Source organism: Theropithecus gelada, chromosome 1 (assembly GCF_003255815.1).
Source record: "Theropithecus gelada isolate Dixy chromosome 1, Tgel_1.0, whole genome shotgun sequence".
NCBI classification, from domain to species: Eukaryota; Metazoa; Chordata; class Mammalia; order Primates; family Cercopithecidae; genus Theropithecus; species Theropithecus gelada.
Genome location: NC_037668.1, coordinates 209,072,285 through 209,096,043, shown reverse-complemented (window position 1 = coordinate 209,096,043; position 23,759 = coordinate 209,072,285). Strand labels below are relative to the sequence as shown.

The 23,759-nt window shown below is 40.9% G+C and overlaps 1 protein-coding gene across 4 annotated transcripts in view; it reads left to right on the top strand.

The window, feature by feature from the left end:
- The window catches only part of ARID4B (AT-rich interaction domain 4B), a 164,536-nt gene that overhangs the window by 1,169 nt on the left and 139,608 nt on the right, over positions 1 to 23,759 (top strand). For all 4 annotated transcript variants that reach the window (XR_003116162.1, XM_025361430.1, XM_025361440.1 and 1 more), the window contains exon 2: positions 100 to 154. Coding sequence is in view for 3 of the 4 variants with exons in the window: in XM_025361430.1 (XP_025217215.1) it covers positions 149 to 154 (6 nt within the window). In the remaining variant the exon portion in view is untranslated. The remainder of the gene's footprint in view (positions 1 to 99; positions 155 to 23,759) is intronic.

Genomic DNA, 23,759 nt, shown 5'->3' with positions numbered 1-23,759 from the left:
TCTTCGGGGTTCGGGCGTCGCTCGGTTCCTTCCCTCCGCCTCCGCCAGTGCAGAGGGGTGCCTGTGGTGTTGACTGGGTGTCTTTTGTTTCCCCTCTAGGTGCAGGTGAACGCGGTGTTTTAGAGAATATCTCGGTCCCAGAGTCATCATGAAGGTAAGATTGCCTGCAGAATACGAATCTCTGGGGTTATCGAATTCAGGAAGTAGGGGGTTTGGACGAAGTCGTCGTGTGGGGCTTCCGAGTTTTGCAGAGGAAGGTGTGTTTGGTGGCTTAGTGACCGAGCCCTTCCCCAGAGAGACCGGGGTCAGCTGGCGGGCTTTGCTGTGGAGTTGGAGGCAGTTACAGGATATCTCAACTGAAGATGATTCTCCCATATTGAACCCCTCTTTTTGTAGGGAATGAGAGGAATAACGGCATGAATTAAAGTGTTTTAAAAGGTAAAATAAAAAGCAGGTCAGGTAATCTGACCCTGGAAACTGAACTGTATTGTGGTTCTATCAGTTACACTGATGAAAGAAAATCTTATCTATTGTGTGAACAGTACTGTAAAATTTTAGCAGAAAACTCTTTGACTCGTCACAAACATAATTTAATTGAAAGATTTAAAAAGATAATTTTGGTGATCTTTACACAATTCAGAGATACCAATTGTTTCTTGTATTTCCAGGCACTTGGGGTTATGTGGTTTATTTTTCTTTATTGATCTGGTTGGTCTGCAAATAAGTCAGAGGCTCTGTTGCATTATGATGTGTGGAAAACTGATGGCCAGGTTCCTCTTAGACGTAAACATGTTAACTGAGTGGAGAATAGGGTCAAAAAATTTGCTTAATTGTTGGAAGAAATGATAACCATAAAAATACAGTTTTTTTTGTCACTTGAGAGAATATGTATATGAATGCTGTCTTTTTTGTTTTAAACACATGCTGGAATGAAACCTTAGATTTTTGAAAAGTCGAGATTCAACTGGTGGAACTTAGACACTAGCTTGTATTTTTTCATCCATTACAAATTCAAAAGTGCTTGAAAAGGGTAGAGTGTTCACAAGTGTAGAAATGCAACAGATAGCATGTTAGAATATCAACGTTATCTACTTTTGACAGTTTCTTTGAACTATTTTTAAAACATTTCACTTGTCCTCAGAATCAAGACGACTTGGACAGTACTACATCCAAATTAAAATTTGTAATACCTGTGGTTGCAGAAGGTAAAAGCTGTGGCTACTTAAATTTTGGTCTACTATACAGAGTAATTAAGTGTAGTCTAATTTTTTTTAAGGTTTTCTCTTTGAGTTTGGGATGCTGTAAACTACCTGAAACAGTTTATTCCTATCTCATTTTCATGTAAAAGAAAACAGCATCGACATGTTTCAGGAATTGAATCCCTTTTGTTAGTCACAAATCCTAGCTATAACTCTCGTGACCTGTGTAAAACAGTGAAAAGTGCATTTATTAGGTAACTCATATATGTACCTTGATGTTGGGTGAGAATTTCTTAAGAAAAGTTTTGGTTTGAATAATAATAAGTTCAGAAGCTGAATAAATAAAAGGTTTAGTTTGGAGTAAATGTAATCTGTCACAGTTCCCAGTGTTGTAGTGCCTGTCACTTCTTAGGTGCTCTATAAACGTTTGGTTAAAAGAAATGTAGTTAAGTTGAAAGTCTTTGAGATTAAAATGTTTTTTTTTCTTCCTTTCGTTTCCTTTTTTTTAAAACTAGTCTGTTTAAAAAAATGAAAGTATGTTGGAAACTTTAGCCTTAAAAGTTTCTTGGTAATACTAGCCAGATGCAAATTTTTTGGTGTAATTTTAGAGATACTAATTTTAAGTGCTCAGCATTACATTCTGCCTTTTTTTTTGAAAGGACTTTTATTGTTAAAAGGAAAAAGTTACTAAAATAAATTTCTAACTTTATACAAGAACTTCCTGTTATTATAAGTATAGCAAATTTTCTCTTAGAGAATCTGCTAGTAATCATTAGTATTAAAAACTTAGCTTATTTCTTACAACTTTATTTCTTATGTGATAAAAGATGAGTAGCTTCTTGTAATTTGTATTTTGCTTTAGCAAAAATTGCGATTCAGAATCTATTAAATGTTGAGTATATTAGGCCTAAATTTTCTTTCTTTTTCTGTGTGTTCCTAATTTCTTTTTTTTTTTCTTTTTGATAGTCTCAGTATTTCACCCTGGCTGGCACGATCTGTAATTCCCACCTCCCGGGCTCAAACAATCCTCTCACCTTAGCCTCCTGAGTAGCTGGAACTACAGGCACACCTGGCTAATTTTTGTAGTTTTTGTAGAGATGAGATTTTGCCATGTTGCCCAGGCTGTTCTCGAACTTTTGGGCTCAAGTGATTCTCCCGCCTCAACCTCCCAAAGTGCTGGGATTACAGGCAAGAGTCACTGTGCCTGGTGTAATTTCTGTATTACGATGATCATTGAGCTATAGAAGGTTTTATGCCATTTATTGGATCTTACCAAACATATTTATACTTCGGAGCAAGCTTTTAAGTTTGAATTGTCTGTTGTATTAATGACAACAAATCTTTAAATTGTATTAAGTGACAGTTTATTGAAGTGATTGAAAGTTAGATTATGTAGTAATAGTTTTTAGGTGTTTTAAAGTTTAAGTGTTACATGTTTTAGCAGTTTTCCCATGTCCTACCCTTAAGAATTTATGTAAATACATTCCCATTACTAATATAGACTGTGTTACTTTTTTCACAGTGTGTTTTTGAGGAATATGTAATACATAAGGAATTAGTGCTATAACATAGACCGTGATGTTGGTGTTATGTTGAATTTATTTTTCATACTCTTGATAGACTTTTAAAAATCAGTGGTACCAGCTGGGCACGGTGGCTCACGCCTGTAATCACAGCACTTTGGGAGGCTGAGGTGGGAGGATCACCTGAGGTCAGGAGTTTGAGACCAGCCTGGCCAGCATGGTCAAACCCTGTCTCTTCTAAAAACACAAAATTAGCTGGGCATGGTGGCACACGCTTGTAATCCCAGCTATTCGGAAGGCTGAGGCAGGAGAATTGCTTGAACCCAGGAGGCGGAGGTTGCAGTGAGCTGAGGTCGTGCCACTGAACTCCAGCCTGGGCGAAAAAAGTGAACGTTTCTCAAAAAAAAAAAAAAAAAAAAATAAATAAATAAATAAAAATCAGCAGTACCATGTTATAAGGAAGTGGTAGATTATTAAAGTTTGTAAATCATTCTTTTTATTTATGAAGAGTAAATAAGACATTTTTACTTATGAAGAGTAAATAAGACTTACTTTTATTATGTCAGGTTGAGTTTTACTTTTTTTTGTTTTTTGAGACGGAGTTTCGCTCTTGTTGCCCAGGCTGGAGTGCAATGGTGCGATCTCCACTCACTGCAACCTCCGCCTCCCAGGTTCAAGCAATTCTCCTGCCTCAGCCTCCCGAGTAGCTGGAATTATAGGCAGGCACCATCATGCCTGGTTAATTTTGTATTTTTAGTAGAGACTAAAGGTTTCTCCATGTCGGTCAGGACCACTTGAACTCCTGACCTCAGGTGATCTGCCTACCTCAGCCTCCCAAAGTGCTGTGATTACAGGCGTGAGCCACTGCACCCGGCTAATTATTACTATTTTTAAATCAAACTTTTTTCCCTGTGTCTATATTTGTACATGTTATTAATGTCTTTCATTACATAGCAGTAAATTTTCAATCAAAATGGGCTGGGTGGGCTGGACATACCAGAATCTTTAGAGGATGAGTGATTTAGATGATTATACTTTGGCGGGCATGGTGGCTCATGCTTGTAATCCCAGCACTTTGGGAGGCTGAGGTGGGTGGCTTACTTGAGGTCAGGAGTTCAAGACCAGCCTGGCCAAAGTGGTGAAAACCCCGTCTCTACTGAAAGTATAAAAAAATTAGCTGGGCATGGTGGCACATGCCTGTATTCCCAGATACTCAGGAGGCTGAGGTAGGAGGATTGCTTGAACCTAGGACGTAGAGGTTGCAGTGAGTCGAGATGGTACCACTGCACTGCAGCTTGGGTGACAGGGAGACCCCATCTCAAAAAAAAAAAAAAAAAAGAAAAAGAAAAAAATGATTATATTTAGAATCCGTGTAGATTGAATTTTTCAGATGTACTTTTCTTCAATAATGATTGGCTTAGGCCACATGAAAATAATGGATTGATTACAAATTCCCTTTTTTAATACCCTGTGTGTGTACATGTTCTCTCTCCCCCCACTTCTACCTTTCTTTCTCTTCCTATCCACTCTCTCACTTCCTTCCCCTCTCTCCCTTCTTTTCCATCCCTCTATCATTTTTTCCTTCCCCTTCTTCCTTCTGTCTCACCTCTTTCATAAGTCATTCATTTAACCACAACCCCTTGCATGTGTCAGGTAATACAGAATGAAGGTGGGTGAGGCATCTAACCTGCTTTCATGTGTCAGGTAATATAGAATGAATGAAGGTGGGTCAGGCTTCTGACCTGCTTTCAGGGAGCCCACAGTGTAGAAGAAGATGCAGATAAATAAAGCAAAACTCTCAGGATATCGATTTATGAGTATTCCGACATAAAATAATTGTAGGAAATGCTATGAGAGAACAGAACAGAAGAGGACAGCTAAATCAGAGATCTCTGGAAAGTTTTCTGGTAGAGTTGACTTCTAAGCTGAGTGTGAAGGCTTTTGCTAGGCAAAGAAGGGAAGAAAATAGTTTTTCAGATAGAGGATAACGTACTGGAAAATGAACAAAACAAGGTGAAGTATCTGGAAACTGTAAGTAATTTGGTGTGACTGAATTAACTTAAAATGTTATATGTTTGGGTAGGAATAGAAGGGCAGTGGTGGGAGATGAAGCTGAGTCAGGGAGTCGAAAATTTTCTTGGCCGGGCACTGTGGCTCACACCTGTATTCCCAGCACTTAGGGAGGTTGGGGCAGGTGGATCACCTGAGTTCTAGACCAGCCTGGCCAACATGGTGAAACCCAGTCTCTACTAAAAATACAGAATTAGCAGGGCATGGTGGCATCCACCTGTCATCCCAGCTATTAGGGAGGCTGAGGCAGAAGAATCACTTGAACACGGGAGGTGGAGGTTACAGTGAGCCGAGATCATGCTATTGCACTCCAGCCTGGGTGATAAGAGCAAAACTCTGTCTCAAAAAAAAAAGAAAAAATTTTCTTGAAAACTACATGGAATCATAGAAAGTTGTTGAGAATTGTTTGAATCTAGGAGCTGGAGGTTGCAGTGAGCTGAGATCGGGCCACTGCAAAACAAGGGGAGAGCTGAATGTAAGGATGGAAATTCCAGGTAAGAAGTCCAAGTGGAAAGTGAATAAGGGCCTGAACTAATGCAGTGGAAATGGAGCAGAGAGGATAGATCTGAGCCTTTTAGAAGTAGAATTCAGGGCCAGGCACGGCAGCTCACACCTGTAATCCCAGCACTTTGGGAGGCCGAGGCAGGTGGATCACGAGGTCAGGAGATCAAGACCATCCTGGCTAAAACAGTGAAACCCTGTCTCTACTAAAAAAATACAAAAGAGAAAAAAGCCGGGCGTGGTAGTGGTCACCTGTAGGAGGCTGAGGCAGGAGAATGGTGTGAACCCGGGAGGCGGAGCTTGCAGTGAGCCGAGATCATGCCGCTGCAGTCCATCCTGGGCGACAGAGCAAGACTCTGTCTGGAAAAAAAAAAAAAAAATTAAGTAGAATTCAGGACCTAGTAACTCATCCTGGGGTAGGAAGAAGATGGAGGGTTTTTTGGTCTTAGGAAATTAGATAGATATTACTGTCATTTGAAGCATACTGTCATTGGACATGCTAGTTAAGATGTAAGAGTAAGTAGGTAGGAGGAAGTCAGAGGCTTGGGTTAGTCTGGTGTGAATGTTAACCTCATAACTATGATATTTGAAGGGATTTAAGATCCATAACATGGCAAATTTTGTGCTATAAATTTGTGGTCTTTTTGATGAATAGGTAATCTTGTAAAATACTAACTTGTTTTCTGTCCAGATTGCTAAATCTTTGGTTATTGTAATTAAAAAAAATACTAGGTGAGTACCTGTGTCACTGAAGAATGTGTTTTTGCCAAGTCAGCCAGTGAATTCAGTCATTGAACACATTGTGTACCTTGTACCAGACATTGTTCTGGGTTTTGAGGATGCAGCAGTGAATAGAACAAGAGTTCTTACCTCATGGAGTTTACTTTCTACTATGGTGGACACACACTAAGAAAAAAAATAGTGGTAAGTGCTTTGAAGAGATATCATACGGAATCAGAATAAGAGATTAGAGTGACAGAGGGTGGGTTACTTTAGGTGTTAATAGAGGGCCTTTTTGAGATGACATTTAAGTGTGCTGTGAAGCGAGTGATAGAGTGAGCCATTAGAGTGAGCCATTCAGGTTTCTGGGGGAGGAGCATTCCCTACAGAAAACAAGTGCAAATTCCCTGAGATGGAATGTGTTTGGCATGTTTGAGTGTGATAAATATTTAAGGAACATGAAGAAGGCCATCAGGGCTGGAGTGGTAGGAGAGGAGGCCAGAGAGGGTCACAAAGGGCCAGTACAATTATAGGGCCTTATAGGACATGGTAAGGACTTGAGTAAAATCTGATTGTGTTAGGAGCCCTTTGAAGGGTGTTGAGTGAAGTGATGAGATAAACATTTTCACAAATGTTTGACTGCTGGGTAGTGAACAGATCATGGGAACACAAGAGTGGAAGTAGGGAGATCAGTCACAAGGCTGTCAAGCTAGTCCTGGGAGAGATGGTGGTGAGGAGAATTAGTAGTATTGGGAATATATTTGAAGATGGGGATGATTGGATTTCAATGGATTGGGTGTGAAGGGAAAATTCTACTTGCTGCAACTTGCAGATGTATGTCCTCCCACAAGTGCCCTCCCTCCTTTTTCTTTGAGACGGAGTCTCACTCTGTTGCCCAGGCTGGAGTGCAATGATGCAATCTCAGCTCACTGCAGCCTCTGCCTCCTGGGTTTAAGCAATTCTCTTGCCTTAGCCTCCCTTGTAGCTGGGATTACAGGCACCTGCCACCACGCCCGGCTAATTTTTTTTTTTTTTTAATATTTTTAGTAGCGATGGGGTTTCACCATGTTGGCCAGGCTGATTTTGAACTCCTGACCTTAAGTGATCTGCCTGCCTTGGCTTCCCAAAGTGTTAGGATTACAGGTGTGAGCCACTGCACCTGGCCGCTCTCCCTTTTTTTTTTTTTTTTTTTTTTTAAAGTCTCTTTGCTGTGATTAATTGGTAGATGGGATTCTTGGAACTGAGTATGACCATGAAGGCATTGTCAACTCTTAGCCTTCCCATATTAGTGAGCAGTGAACATTGAGTTGAGCAGTCCTTTCACTTGTTTTTTTTTTTAATTAAAAAAAGGGATATAATTCACATACCATAAAATTCACCCTTTTATTTTTTTGAGATACGGCCATAGTCTGTTGCCTAGGCAGGAGTGCAGTGGCGCAATCACAGCTCACTGCAACCTTGATCTTCAGTAGGCTCATGTGATCCTGCTTCAACCTCCCAAGTAGCTGGGACCAGAGGTATATGGCACCATGCCCAGCTAACTTTTTTTTTTTTTGAGATTGAGTCTTGCTCTATCACCCAGGCTGGAGTGCAGTGGCGCGATCATTGCAAGCTCTGCCTCCCGGGTTCATGCCATTCTCCTGCCTCAGCCTCCCGAGTAGCTGGGACTACAGGCGCCCACCACCAAGCCCGGCTAATTTTTGTATTTTTAGTAGAGACGGGGTTTCACTTTGCCAGCCAGGATGGTCTCGATCTCTTGACCTGGTGATCTGCCCACCTCGGCCTCCCAAGGTGCTAGGATTCCAGGCTTGAGCCACTGTGCCCGGTCATCACGCCCAGCTAACTTTTAAATTTTTTGTGGCGGTCTCTCTGTGTTGCCCAGGGTGGTCTTGAACTCCTGGGCTCAAATGATCCTCCCATCTTGGCCTCCCAAAGTGTTGGGATTACTGACATGAGCCATTGCACCTCACCAAATTCACCTTTTTAAAGTGGTCATAAATTTCTAGTATTTTCACAAGTTTGTGCATCCATCACTACTATCTTTAGAAAACTTTTTTATTAATTTTTTTGTTTGTTTTTTTAGAGATGAGATCTTGCTATGTTACCTAGGCTGGCCTTAAACTCTTGGGCTCAAGTGATCTTCCACCCTCAGATTCCTGAGTAGCTGAGACTACAGGCACATGCTACTATCCCTAGCTATCCATCCCTACTATTTAACTCCAGAATACTTCCAAATTCCCAAAAAGAAACTTCTTATCCATTAGCTTCTTATCCATTTACTGTTCTTCCTTTTTTCTATCCCTCCAATAACTAATCTAAATTTTTTTTTTTTGAGAAGAAAATCCGATTCTGTCACCCAGGCTGGAGTGCAGTGGCGTGACCATGGCTCACTGCAACTTCGACCTCCTGGGTTCAAGCAATCTTCCTGCCTCTACCTCCCAAGTAGATGGGGTTATAGGTGTGTGCCATCATGCCCAGCAAATTTTGGAATTTTTTGTAGTAGTGAAGTCTCACTATGTTCCCTAGCCTGGTCTGGAACTCCTGAGCTCAAGTGATCCTCTGGCATTGGCCCTCAAAGTGCTGGGATTACAGGCTTCAGACGCTGAGTTTAGCATTTACTTTCTGTCTGTAAGGATTTGCATATTCTGGACATTTTCTGTAAATGGAATCCTATATACATATGTGGCCTTTTGTGTCTGATTTCTTTTACTTCCCATGAGTGAAAGAGGTACCAAGTGTTGACTCAGCGCGGTGGCTCACACCTGTAATCCCAGCACTTTGGGAAGCCGATGTGAGTGGATCACGGTGTCAGAAGTTCAAGACCAGCCTGGCCAACATGGTGAAACCCCATTTCTACTAAAAATTAAAAAATTAGGCCGGGCGCGGTGGCTCATGCCTGTAATCCCAGCACTTTGGGAGGCCGAGGCGGGCGGATCACAAGGTCAGGAGATCGAGACCACAGTGAAACCCCGTCTCTACTAAAAATACAAAAAATTAGCCGGGCGCGGTGGTGGGCGCCTGTAGTCCCAGCTACTCAGGAGGCTGAGGCAGGAGAATGGCGTGAACCCGGGAGGCGGAGCTTGCAGTGAGCCGAGATCGCGCCACTGCACTCCAGCCTGGGCGACAGCGCGAGACTCCGTCTCAAAAAAAAAAAAAAAAATTAGCCGGGCGTGGTGGCGGGCGCCTGTAATCCCAGCTACTCAGGAGGTTGAGCTGAGATTGTGCCACTGCACTCCAGCCTAGGCGTCAGATCAACACTCTGTCTCAAAAAAAAAAAAAAGAAGTAGCAAGTGTTAATACTATGCTTCTTTTTATTGCTGAATAATACTCTTATCTTATGAAGATATATTTTGTCAGTCTACTTATTTGGAGGACATGTGGGTTATTTCTGCTTTTTTGCTTATTGTGAGTAATGCTGCTTTGAGCATTTGTATATAAGTTTCTGTGTGAACATGTATTTTTAATTCTCTTGGGTCCTGGGAGTAGATCTTTCAGTTTTTAGGGTACTAATATTACCTGTATGATAACCTGGAGAGTGCTGAGTATTAACTTCATGTATTTTGTGTTGTGGCAAGTGGCCACCAAGGAGTCAGACATTTAAAAAATTAATTCAGTATTTATTGAATACTTATTATGTATTGGTCTCTGTTCTAGTCAGTTGGAATATGTCAGGGAACAAAACAGGTAGACATTCCTGGCTCTTTGGATCTCTTAGGAGTACAGGAAACTCTGATATTCAAGGTTTCCGTAGAAAATAATGTGCTTTTAGAAATCTGATAATTTTCATTCTAAAATTGGAGACAGCGTTCAGGTTTGAGGAAGAAAAAAAATGAGTTTACGGAAGTATATAAACAGTTTACTAGAAAATAAAAAGCAGATCTACTAAGGTCAGCATAGACAAACTAATCTTCATGTTCACCTTACCATACTGGCTCTTATTTTTGACTGGTTAATAGAAGCAAGGAACATAATGAAAGAGTCAAAAAGGGAAAAGTTTTAAAACAACACTTGCCTTACTCTGAGCATAGTTTACCCTTTCCTTAATTAGCACTTGCTCATATATTACTCGGAAAGTCCAAATGTAGGCTTCAGAGGAGAGGAGCCGTAGATAGTTTTCATCAGATTCTTGATGGAACCCACAATACAAATATTAGGAAACACAGCCCTGTGGTATCATCTGTTGACTGATCTGCTGTTAATATATTTAACAGGAGGAGTTGTTTGTACATCCTTCTACTTTTACCATTAAAGAAAAAGTAATCAACTAGTCACTGTTCTTTTTATTTTCAAATTTATTTTTGCTTAAATCATTGCAGAATCAGAAAAAAGTTTTCATTGTTTCTGAAATGTTAACATTTAGGTGAAATGCTTAAACAGGTTGAGTATCACTTATCTGAAATGCTTGGGACGAGAAATATTTGGGATTTTTTCAGATTTTGGAATATTTGCATTTATATACTTAGGATTTGAACATCCCAAATCTGAAAATCCAAAATGTTCCAGTGAGCATTTCCCTTTGGTGTCATGTGAGCACTCAAAAAGTTTCAGTTTTTGTAGCATTTCTGATTTTTTGTGTTTTACATATGTGTGTGTGTGTGTGTGTGTGTATATATATATCTCTCTCTCTTTTTTTTTGTTTGTTTGAGACAGAATCTTGTTCTGTCACTCAGGCTGGAGTGCAGTGGTGCGATCTTGGCTCACTGCAACATCCGTTTCCCAGGTTCAAACAATTATTCTCCCTCAGCCTCCCAAGTAGCTGGGATTACAGGCACCTGCCACCTCACCTGGCTAATTTTTGTATTTTTAGTAGAGATGAGGTTTCGCCATGTTAGCCAGGCTGGTCTCTTGAACTCCAGACCTCCGGTGATCCGCCTACCTCAGCCTCCCAAAGTGCTGGGATTACAGGTGTCAGCCACCGTGCCCAGCCTTATATATATGTATTATTATTATTATTTTTCTGAGATGAAGTCTTGCTCTGTTGCCCAGGCTGGAGTGCAGTGGTGTGATCTTGGCTTACTGCAGCCTCTGCCTCCTGGGTTCAAGTGATTCTCCTGCCTCAGCTTCCAGAGTAATTGGGATTACAGGTGTATGCCACCACACCTGGCTAATTTTTTGTATTTTTAGTGGAGACGAGGTTTCGCTGTGTTGGCCAGGCTGGTCTCGAACTCCTGACCTCAAGTGATCTGCAAAGTGCTGGAATTACAGATGTGAGCCACTGCACCCAGCTGATTTTTGGATTAGGGATACTCAATGTGAACTGCTTGAAATGTTTACTGTGTTGAATTCCTAAGAAGAATTTGAATTTTTTTCATTTATAACTAGCCTTTGATCCATGGAAACATTTTATAAAATAATTTCCAAAGGTTACTCTGGAAATCTGGAATTATAGTCTGTAGCACATTGGGATTATTTATTATTTTAATTTATGAGATCAGAGTCTTGGTATGTTGCATAGGCTGATCTCGAACTCCTGGGCCTGAGTGATCCTTCTGCCTCAGCCTCTCTAGTGGCTGGAACTGTAAGTGCATGCGACCATGGCACATTGGATATTATTCATGAAACTGTTTATTGCAAATGTTAATATATGCTCACTCTTACCTTTTGCATATTCAGTTATTTACTCTAATGGGGTTATCCTAAGGCAAGGATAGTATCTAACTGTGAATAACCAGATATACTTAGCTTTAGGATGCAGTTAGACATAAGTATAGAATTCAGCATCCCTGTAACTATTGTCAGTATCTTTCCAGATTAATGTTAGTGTTGATAGTAAGGTGGTAGAATGGGCTAATTCTCTGGGCCATTATTACTGATTTAGAAGGAAGAAAATAGGGTGTATCACTTTAAAGTTACAAATTTACATTTATAAAGAAGAAAATGGGATATATCACTTTTAAGTTATAAATTTACCTGTCATCAATTAAGAGAATAATAATTCGGCAATAGGTTTATACTATTAAAATGTGTGAGATTACTTACACTGTATCTTGGACAGTGGGATAGATAATTTATTTTATTTTTTTGGAGACATAGCCTTGTTCTGTGGCCCAGGTTGGAGTACAGTGGCGTGATCATAGCTCACTGCAGCCTCCAACTCTTGGGCTCAAGTGATCTTCCTACCTCAGCCACCCAAAGAGCTGAGACTGCAAATGCACACCACCATGCCTTGCTGTATTGTTTGTGTTTTTGGTAGAGACGAGATCTCCCTATCTTGCCCAGGCTGGTCTTGAATTCTTGAGCTCAGGTGATCCTCCCACTTTGGCCTCCCAAAATGTTGGGTTTACAGATGTGAGCCACCAAGCCTGGCCTGGACAATGGGACAGATACTTTATATGTAGACTTTTCTCATTTAAGCCATTTTTCTCTAGTTTATAGATACATTTTTGGCAATGTGACTTAACTAGAATATCTGAAATCCTGTATAAAAGTTCTGTTAATGCTATCTGCTAATTGATAACCTTTTGGTTTCAGGGTATAATTGCTTATGAGAACATAGTCATTGATAACTTTAGTAAGTTTCATTGAACATTGTATTTTAACAATGCACTTACTTCAATAGCAAATGAAGATCATAAACTAAAACCTTTCAGCAAATGGTAAAGAAAGGATTTACTTTATATTGATAGTCAATATATATACTGAAATATATATACATATATATTTATAAACATATTTTACTGATAATAAAATGTTATATATATAAAATTGTATATATTTTAAGATAATTTATATATAAATTAAATGTAAACCAGATTTTTTTATTCCAGGAACCTTGCTCTCATTTCTAACCTTTCTTTTCCTGCTACTTAGTGATGCAGAAGCTTTTCTTGGTAAATCTACTTGTCCCGTCTCTTAATTTACTGCTTGAATGTGACTGTGAGAACTGTCTTTGTTTAAAGTGCCCAATAAACATTGTAGCTTCGTGATTAAGAGCATATGGCTTGGAAAATCAGTGCTCTTATTTCCAGTCCTCTTTATGTCCTTTACTTGGCTGCTGAGGTTTGGGTAAAGTTACTGTTTTTGAAATGAAAGTAAACAGTTTCATTTTTTGTAAAATAAGAATAATAGCAGCTACCTTGTAAAGTTGTGTAAATATGAAATGAAATACCATATTTAAAATGCTTTACACTGTGCTTGGCATAGTTGTGAGCAGTTAGTACGTGGCAGTTATATTAGTGGAAGGCTGTCTTTTTTTTTTTTTTTTTTTTAAATAAGCTGATAGAGTGAGGATTCTTTTAATCAAGACTGCTTGGGATTGAATTGCTACTCCTGCTTACCAGATTGTGGGCAGTTTTTCTTAAACTTTCCAAGAAGACTGGTGTTCTCATCTAAAATATGAAATGCTTACAGTGCTTACCTCATGGAGTTGTTTGGGGTGACTAAATGTAATGGGATTTACTATGTAGTAAGTTCTCAATACATTGTAGCTATTATTATTAGTTCAATAGAAAGAATGTACAGATTTTTGTGAGTTTAAGTAGGCTTTCGGAGAGATGGAGTGACTCTGGTCTTTTAAAAGTTAATTTTGAAGCTGCAGTTTTGTAATTAAGACTTAAATCTGTTATTCTTTCCTTCTGAAATCCTTAAAAACAGAATGTTTAGTAGAAGGTGATAACCAGATTTCTTTATTCCAAGAACTCTTTGCTCTCATTTCTAACCTCTATTTTCCTGGTACTTACTGATGCAGAAGCTTCTCTTTGTAAATATGTCTCCTCTCTCCTAATTTGCTCCGTCTTTCCTTTTAAGGGAAAAGAAAATTTTACTTCCAAGCCTAGAGGGTTGTTGTTATTTATGAATTAGGTGAACCACTGGAGATACTTATTTTCTGGGTAAGCATCCGTCTATATAACCTTGCTTATGTATTGCAAAAATTGTTTTCATTTCTTGATCAGAACACTGTTCTGATGTGGTGTAGTCAGCCACCCGAAGCTGGTCTAGCATGGGCAGCCTAGGCGAGTAGGGCGAATGACTGTAGGAGCCCTGCTAAACCCAAGTCTTTACTCCAGAGAGGAGTAAAAGGAAAGCTGAACAATCCTGAACATAGAGGAGCCACTATTGCTGTCAGTTAAGTGAAGCAGCTTGGCTTATGCCTATTTCAGAATTAAAAAAAAAAATTCAACTTAGGCAGGCACGGTGGCTCACGCCCGTAATCCTAGCACTTTGGGCGTTTGAGGCGGGCAGATCACTTGAGGTCAGGAGTCTCTACTGAAAATATAAAAATCAGCCAGGCATGGTGGTGCGCCTGTTTGGGAGGCTGAGGCAGGAGAATCTCTTGAATCCGGGAAGTGGAAATTGCAGTGAGCTGAGATTGCACCACTGTACTCCAGCCTAGGCGATAGAATGAGATTGCATCTCAAAAATTCAATTTTTCACATTTTCAGCTTTATCTTGATAAGGATACCTCATCGAAGAACCCATTTGTTTTCTTTCTTTCTTTCTTTTTTTTTTTTGTAACAGTCTTGCTGTGCCTCCCAGGCTGGAGTGCAGTGGTGCAATCTTGGCTCAGTGTAACCTCCGCCTCCTAGGTTCAAGCAATTCTTGTGCCTCAGCCTCCTGAGTAGCTGGGACTACAGGCATGCGCCACCATGCTTGGCTAATTTTTTGTATTTTAGTAGAGATGGGGTTTCGTCATGTTGCCTAGGGTGGTCTCAAACTCCCTAGCTCAGGTGATTGCCTGCATTGGCTTCTCAAAGTGCTAAGATTACAGGTGGGAGCCACCACGCCCAGCCCCGTTTCTATTTTTTTAATCTGAATATTCTTTGCTGAAAGTGTTGTTTTTCTAAAGGCAAGCCAGAGAGCTTTTGGCATTTAGTAAGTCACCTATTCGTGCTTTGCTCTAATTTGGAGAAATATTTTTCTAAATATTTGCTAGTTTTACTAGCAAAATTAAAGAAATTTTTATTATGAAAGCAATAAAGATTTTCTGTAAACATTGAAAATTACATAGTAGTATGCAGTGAACAGTAGAAGTCTTACTTCCTGTTGGTAAGTTGATTCAACAGTTTTTGGGTGTATTCTTCCACACCTTTTTCTTTGCACATATGAATTTAACATGAGTACTTATTTTGTTATGTTTGACTGTGTTGAAATGGGCTTATACTATGCATATTGTTCGTAATTTTCTTTTCTCTTTTCTTTTTTTTTCCTTTCTTTTCTTTTCCTTTCTTTTCTTTTCTTTGAGATGGACTGTTGGCTCTTGCCAGGCTACAGTGCAGTGGCACGATCTTGGCTCACTGCAACTTCCGCCTCCCAGGTTCAAGCAATTCTCCTGCCTCAGCCTCCTGAGTAGCTGGAACTATAGGTGTGCCCCACCACACCCAGCTAATTTTTGTATTTTTAGTAGAGACAGGGTTTCACCATGTTGGCCAGGCTGCTCTCGATCTCTTGAGCTCGTGATTTGCCTGCCTTGGCCTCCCAAAGTGTTGGGATTACAGGCGTGAGCCACCACCCCCGGCCCGTAATTTTCTTTTACATTCTTCTATATCAGTACATATTATACAAGTCTATGTCATTCTTCTTGATGGCTTTAGTAAGGTTTTATTTGCATTCAGCATGTTATTTTTTCTACAACCAAATGATTTATATAGGGCAGTGGCATGTTTCTTTAAGTTTTACTGGTATGTAGCAGTGTTTAGTATTCAGTAGGTACTTTTTTTTTTTTTTTTGAGACAGGATCTTGCTCTGTTGCCCAGACTGGAGTGCAGTGGCACAGTCTTGGCTCACTGCAACCTCTGCCTCCTGGGTTCAAGAGATTCTCATGCTTCTGCCTCCCAAGTAGCTGGGACTACAGTCCCATGCTATCATACCCAGCTAATTTTTGTATTTTTAGTAGAGACAGGGTTTTGCCACATTGGCCAGGCTGGTCTCGAACTCCTGACCTCAAGTGATCTGCCTGCCTCAACCTGCCAAAATATTGGGATTATAGTTATGAGCCACTGTACCTGGCCTTCAGTAAGTATTGTTAACTTATTTGGATGCCTAGTACTAATAGGTGGCAAATAGTCCCATTACCTATTATATATACAAAGCTTCTTATAGCCCTATGAATTACTATTATTATTGTTATTATTATTGTTATTGTTTTGAGACAGGGTCTTGCTCTCTCACCCAGGCTGGAGTGCTTAGTACAATCATGGCTCACTGTAGCCTTGACCTTCTGGGCTCAAGTGATCCTCCCACCTCAACCTCTCGAGTAGCTGGGACTACAGGTATGGTTCACCATAGGCTGATTTTTTATATTTTGTAGAGATGGGGTCTTACTGTGTTGCCCAGGCTGGTCTTGAACTCTTGCCCTGTGAATTATTGCAGCCACCGACTGTTAAATATCATCACATGACATTGTTACTAAAAGGTAATCTATGAGGATTAGTGAGGGAGCATCCCTGTGCTATATGGCTGGTTCTAAAGAAGCTTATGCTGTTCTTTGGGATCCCTCTTAGCATTGATTAGACAGGTTAATTTTGGGGGCCAGGTGCAGTGACTCAGACCTGTAATCCCAGTGGTTTGGTAGGCTGATATGGGCGGATTACTTGAACTCAGGAGTTTGAGACCAGCATGGATGATGTGGCAAAACCCTGCTTTTACAAAAAAGTTTAAAAATAGCCAGGAGTGGTGGCCTGTGACTGTATTTCCAGCTACTCGGGAAGCTAAGGCTGGGAGGATTGCTTGAACCCAGGATGTCAAGTCTGCAGTGGAGCTGTGATTGTGTCCACTGTACTCCAGCCTGGGTGACAGAGCAAGACCCTATTTTAAAAACAAAATAAAAAACACATTAATTTTGGAATGGATCACTACAGGAAGTGTCCCCAGCAGATGCTCAAAGTCAGAATATATAGTTTTTAAGGAGTTCTTTAACAATACAGTTATATGGCATGTTACATTTTTAAAGTCCCATAATCATTAGTTATATCTAATAACATCCCTTTGAGGCAGGTCAGCAGCGTTCTTCCTTTTTTATGGTCGAAGAATCAGGTGTAAAGATGTTGAGTGATTTGCCCACAGGCACACGTTTTTGTTTTGAGATGGAGTCTCGCTGTCTCCCAGGCTGGAGTGCAGTGGCGCGATCTTGACTCACTGCAAGCTCCACCTCCCGGGTTCACGCCATTCTCCAGCCTCAGCCTCCGTGAGCCACCATGCCCTGCCTGGCACACGTTAAACTGATCACAGAGCCTGTTCTTTTGTTAGTAAACTGAACCATGCTGCCTCTCTACTAGTTATTATAAACTAGTAATACAGTTGTTGCCATTTAGTGACTTTTTGATGGCGTTATTGAATAGTGAGTTTACAAACCTTTCGCCTACTTCCTTTGTTGGAAAAAGTTCTGAATTTAGAATTTACTTGTATCGTGGTATGAAATATTTTTATGTACATTTCCCTGTTCTCTTAAAAATTAGAAGAAATCGGCCGGGCGCGGTGGCTCACGCCTGTAATCCCAGCACTTTGGGAGGCCGAGGCGGGCGGATCACAAGGTCAGGAGATCGAGACCACGGTGAAACCCCGTCTCTACTAAAAATACAAAAAATTAGCCGGGCACGGTGGCGGGTGCCTGTAGTCCCAGCTACTTAGGAGGCTGAGGCAGGAGAATGGCGTGAACCTGGGAGGCGGAGCTTGCAGTGAGCCGAGATCGTGCCACTGCACTCCAGCCTGGGCGACAGCGAGACTCCGTCTCAAAAAAAAAAAAAAAATTAGAAGAAATCAGGCCGGGAGTGGTGGCTCGCGCCTGTAATCCCAGCACTTTGGGAGGCCGAGGCAGGCGAATCACTTGAAGTCAGGAGTTCATGACCAACATGAACTCCTGGCCAACATGGCGAAACCCTGTCTCTGCTAAAAATACAAAAATTGGCTCTGCATGGTGGCATGTGCTCATGGTCCCAGCTACTCAGGAGCTGAGACAGGAAAAGTGCCTGAACCTGGGAGGCGGAGGTTGCAGTGAGCCGAGATCAGGTCACTGCACTCTAGCCTGGGCGACAGAGCAAGATGCAAGACTCTGTCCCCCTCAAAAAAAAAAAAAAATTAGAAGAAATCATATGAAAAAACTTAAAAATTAACTACAGTGGACTTAGTTCTTCTGGGAGAACCTTTGCTAGCTTGAAAATTAGTGTCAAGCTGGACAGGTGGCGTGTGCCTGTAGTTCCAGCTACTTGGGAGGCTGAGACAGGAGGAGCTTGAGCCCAGGAGCTCAAGGCTGCAGTGAGCCTTGATTGCACCACTGGATTCCAGCCTGGGCGACAGAGCGAGACTCTATCTCTAAAAAGAAAATTAGTATTATAAATTATAAATTAGAAAATTAGAGGCTTTGTACAAAGCTTTGAAGAGTTAGTATTTTATTAATATTTTAAAGTAGGAGAAAAATGAATCCTGGTTATATTGCCAAACTAATTTTGAGTTGAAACACTGTGGCCCATATAGCCTGAAGAAACTTTGAAAGGTCATTTGAGCCCTTGAGTTCAGACCCTATCTCTTCTGCCAAGTGATGACACAGAATATGATCTAGCTCAGAAAAGTTTTACAATGTAGATGGCTTGTCTTTCTCTCTTTTTTTTTTTTGACTGAAGAATCTTTAGAACAGTCAACTTTCTCTTAAATTGCAAGTTTACTTTGGCCATTTGAAACATTTTCTTTTTTTTCTTTTCTTTTTCTTTTTTCTTTTTTTGTAAAGAGACAGGGCCTAGCTCTGTCATTTAGACTGGAATATGGTGGTGTGATCATAGTTCACTGTAGCTGTGAACTCCTGGGTTCAAGGGATCTTCCCACTTCAGCCTCTTGAGTAGCTGGGAATACAGGCAGGCACCACTACATTCAGCTAAGTTTTTTTTTTTTTGGTAGTGATGTGGCCTCACTGTGTTGCCCAGGTTGGTCTTGAACTCCTGGCCTCAAGTGACCCTCTCACCTTGGCCTTCCAAAGCACTGGAATTACAGACGCTAGCCACTGCACCCAGCCAGGTATTTTCTATTTACTTGTATGGACTTAATTCTGTTTATCCCATTTCCCCCTCCCCCATTATAATTTTTTTTCTCTGTAATTTGTTTGTACAAGTTTTTTCTCTCACAGTTGAAAAGCTTTCCAATTGTAGTCTTTCTGCATTGATGGAGGTAGTGAAGAGGGGGTTCAGGTAATTTACAACTATTGTAAACAGTTTTTATTTGGCATGGTACAGTGTCTAATGCCTGTACACCCAGCACTTGGGAGGCTGAGGCGGGGAAAATTGCAAGTTTACTTTGAGTTTGAGACTAGCCTGACCAACATGGCGAAACCCTGTCTCTACCAAAAATACAAAAAAATTAGCTGGGCGTGGTGGTGCGCACCTGAAATCCCAGCTGTTCAGGAAGCTGAGGCGTGAGAATCGCTTGAACCCGGGAGGCGAAAGTTGTAGTGAGCCGAGGTCACGCCACTGCACTCCAGCGTGGGCAACAGAGGGAGAGACTCTGTCTTAAAAAAGAGATTTTATTTAAGGGATCATACAGAGCCCTAAAATTATATATTCACATTTGGAATGTTAAGACAGTTGCTTTGACATGATATATTGTAAATTTGTAATAATAAATAATAGTTAATCCTCATATACTTTAGTAATTAGCACAGCCTTTTTTTTTTTTTTTTTTTTTTTTGAGATGGAGTCTCACTCTGTTGCCCAGACTGGAGTGCAGTGGTGTGATCTCGGCTCACTGCAGCCTCCGCCTTCCAGGTTCAAGTGATTCTCCTGCGTCAGCCTCCCGAGTAGCTGGGAAGCTGAGACTACAGGTGCGTGCCACCACGCCTGGGTAATTTTTTGTATTTTTAGTAGAGACGGGGTTTCACTGTGTTAGCCAGGATAGTCTCAATCTTCTGACCTCGTGATCTGCCCGCCTCAGCCTCCCAAAGTGAGCCACCGTGCCCACCCAGCACAATCTTATTTTTTAGTAGGCATGTAATTTCTAAATTTGTCTTTTATTGCTAAAGTAACATCCCATTTATCTCAAACTAACTGACATCAGTCTTGTCTTGTTCTGAAATAGCATTAAAATATTTATCACACCAGCCTCTTTCCTGGTCATCATGTTCTTTATGCCATAATTATCATGATTTTTGTTATTATCGTATGATAATTTTGCCATTGCTTATTCAGTGCTTAGTATGTGTCAGTCTTTTTTTTTTTTTTTTCTTATTTGAAGACAGAGTTTCTTGCTCTGTTGCCTGGGCAGGAATATAGTAGCGTGACCATGGCTCACTGTAGCCTTGACCTCCCGGGCCCAGGTGATCCTCTCACCTTAGCCTCCTGAGTAGCTGGGAGTACAGGTGTCCACCACCATGCCTGGCTAATTTTTAACTTTTTGCATAGAGTCAGGGTCTCACTATGTTGCCTAGGCTGATCTTGAACTCCCAGGTTCAAGTGATCCCCCTGCCTCCGCCTCCCAAAGTGTTGGGATTATAGGCATGAGTCACCATGCCTGGCCTATTTAAAATTTTAATTCTCAATATACTCTGAGAAGTACATATATATATTCTTATTTTACAGATGAAAAACTTAAGGCCGAGAGAGATTATGTAACTTACCTAACTAAGGTCATGCCACTAGTAAGTGACATAGTAAGGATTTAAACCTAAACTACTCCAAATCAGAGCTCCTACTAATATTAATGCTGTTTCTGCCTGTTATTTACTATGTATCTTTACTTGAATATCTAGTTTTCTTAGTACACAGAACATTTAGAAGTGCCAAATACTGTGTGAGTGGTTAGTTGTAAGTGTATTTGTGTGTTTATGTGTGTATTGAGAGGGAGGAGTTTTGTACAAATCCGGAAGTCAGAGGTCTGACATGGGTCTCACTGGGCATTTCTTCTGCAGGCTCTAGGGGAGAATTGTTCCCTTGCCTTTTCCAGCTTCTAGAGGCTGTATTTCCTCCTTTGCGTCTGGTCTCTCTCTCCTATTTTCAAAGCCAGTAGCCTACTGTCTTCAAATCTGTCTCTGACACTACCTCTCCTGCCTCCTTCTTTCACTTAGAAGTATTCTTGTGTTTACATTGGGCTCACCCAGATAAGACAAGCTAATCTGCCCCTTTCAAGGTCAACTAATTAGCAACTCTGATTCCATCTGCAGCTTTAAATTTCCCCTTGATAACATTTTCACATATTTTCGATTCGGATGTGGTCATTTTGAGGGGAGGGGGAGTGCATTCTGCCTAAATGATTTAGCCTTTTAGGCCTGGCTGTAAAATGAGATTAGTATTTACTATTTACCACAAAGAAATGTTATGAAGATGGAAATTATATGCTAATACAAACAGGCCATGCATAGAATACACTTAATTAGCAGATGCTTTCTGCTTGATCTTATCTGCTAGGTATATGCTTGTCGTGATAGGTAGTCTCCAAGGTAACCACTGGGTTTCCTAAACTCCAGTTTGAATGCCTGACTCTTCTAAAGGCAGATGTTTGTTTTAGAATTCAGCCTTTCCAGACCTTTGCATGATGAGGATAGAGATGATTTATAGCACAATGGTGGAAAAACAGATGAGTGCTCCTTAACTTTAATTTGTTTTATGGTTTGAATCTGTCTTAATCTGTAAGATGCAGTTCACTTTTTAAGTAGGCAGCTTTTATGTTTAAAATTATTTTCCAAAGGATTGCTATAGAAAATAATGAAAAGGGACCTTGAGTAATTGTATTTTTAAATCACACCTAAGATTGTTTTGTATGTACTCAGATGGTATTTTTTGGCTCACTGCAACCTCCACCTCCCAGGCTCAAGTGATCCTCCCACCTCAGCCTCCCAAGTAGCCGAGACTACAGGTGTGTGCCACCACGCCTAGTGAGTTTTTTGTAGAGGCAGGGTTTCACCATGTTGCCACGCTGGTGTCAAACTCCTGGACTCAAGATATCTGTCCACCGCAGTCTCCCAAAGTGCTGTGATTATGGGTGAGAGCCACTGTGTCTGGCTTAGGCAATTTACTTCTTTGAGTTTTATTTTCAGTATATGAGAAATGTGTCTAATAACGTTTACTTCATTGCTTGCTTTGTTATTAAATATGATGATGCATGTAAAATACTTATGTTTGGTTTATACGTGCCAAAAAATAATACCTGTAATATATTGTAGAGTCAGGGACGAACCACTTTACTAAATGTCTCCAAATTACCAATTTCTAATAATTTAGAATATGTATTTAGTATAGTTAGTGTGCATTGTGTTATGATAAAAGAGTGCTTATTACCTGTGCACCTAATTTTTAGAAGTCAGATTCATATAGCTTTGGTTAATCTTTGTTCTTTTTACGTTTTATTATATTTTAGACAGGGTCTCGCTGTGTTCTGCAGGCTGCGGTGCAGTGGCATGATCATAGCTCACTGCAACCTCGACCTCCTGGGCTCAAGTGATCCTCCCACTTTAGTGTCCCAAGTATTAAATAGCTGACATTACAGACATGTGCCACTATGCCTGGCTGTTTCTTGTTTTTTATGTAGAGATGGGATCTCACTATGTTGCCAAGGCTGGTCTCAAACTTCTGACCTCAAATGATCCTCTTGCCTTGGCCTCCCAATGTGCTGGATTATAGGAGTGAGCTACTGTGTCCAGCCTAATCTTCGTTCTTGGAGTCAAATTGTGTAGGCTTTGTTTTTTGCTTTGCTTTTCTTTTTTTCCACCCCTGGTTTTTAATTTAAAAAAGGACTGGCTTTTAGAACCACTAGAAAATATTTGTTTTGGGGGCAGTGTCTTTACATAACATAAAATTCAGGAATACAAGTTTTGGGTGGAAGATAGTACAGCCTCATTGGTTAAGAATATAAACTCTCTGGCTGGGTGCGGTGGCTCACGCCTGTAATCCCAGCACTCTGGGAGGCCAAGGCGGCGGATCACGAGGTCAGGAGATCGAGACCATCCTGGCTAACACGGTGAAACCCCGTCTCTACTAAAAATACAAAAACTTAGCCGCGCGTGGTGGCGGGCGCCTGTAGTCCCAGCTACTCGGGAGGCTGAATCAGGAGAATGGCAAGAACCTGGGAGGCGGAGCTTGCAGTGAGCCAAGATCCTGCCACTGCACTCCAGCCTGGGCGACAGAGCAAGACTCTGTCTCAAAAAAAGAAACAAAGAAGAAAATAAACTCTCAAATAAAACTGAATTTTGCTCCTGGCACTATTAATTTACTGCCTTGTGACTTTAAGCAAATAACGTAACCTTCTGTGATGCTTAAATTTTTAATCTTGTTTGAAATGAGGACAATAATAAAACGTACCTCCTACTTTGGAAGGATTGAATGAGGTAATCCATGTAAAGCATTTAGCATGGTGTCTACTAAGTGACCCACAGCAGTTATTAGTAATGACAAGAGAAAGGATAAGCAGTGGGCAGGTATTCAAGTGCTAACGTATATTGTTAGAGCAGTGTTATCAGTAGGAGTACAATGCAAGCCATGTGTAATTTTAAGTTTTTTTTTTTTTTTTTTTTTTTTTTTTGAGACGGAGTCTGGCTCTGTTGCCCAGGCTGGAGTGCAGTGGCCGGATCTCAGCTCACTGCAAGCCCCGCCTCCCGGGTTCACGCCATTCTCCTGCCTCAGCCTCCCAAGTAGCTGGGACTACAGGCGCCCGCCACCTCGCCCGGCTAATTTTTTTTGTATTTTAGTAGAGACGGGGTTTCACCGTGTTAGCCAGGATGGTCTCGATCTCCTGAACTCGTGATCCGCCCGTCTCGGCCTCCCAAAGTGCTGGGATTACAGGCTTGAGCCACCGCGCCCGGCCAATTTTTTTTTTTTTTTTTTTTTTTTTTTTTTTT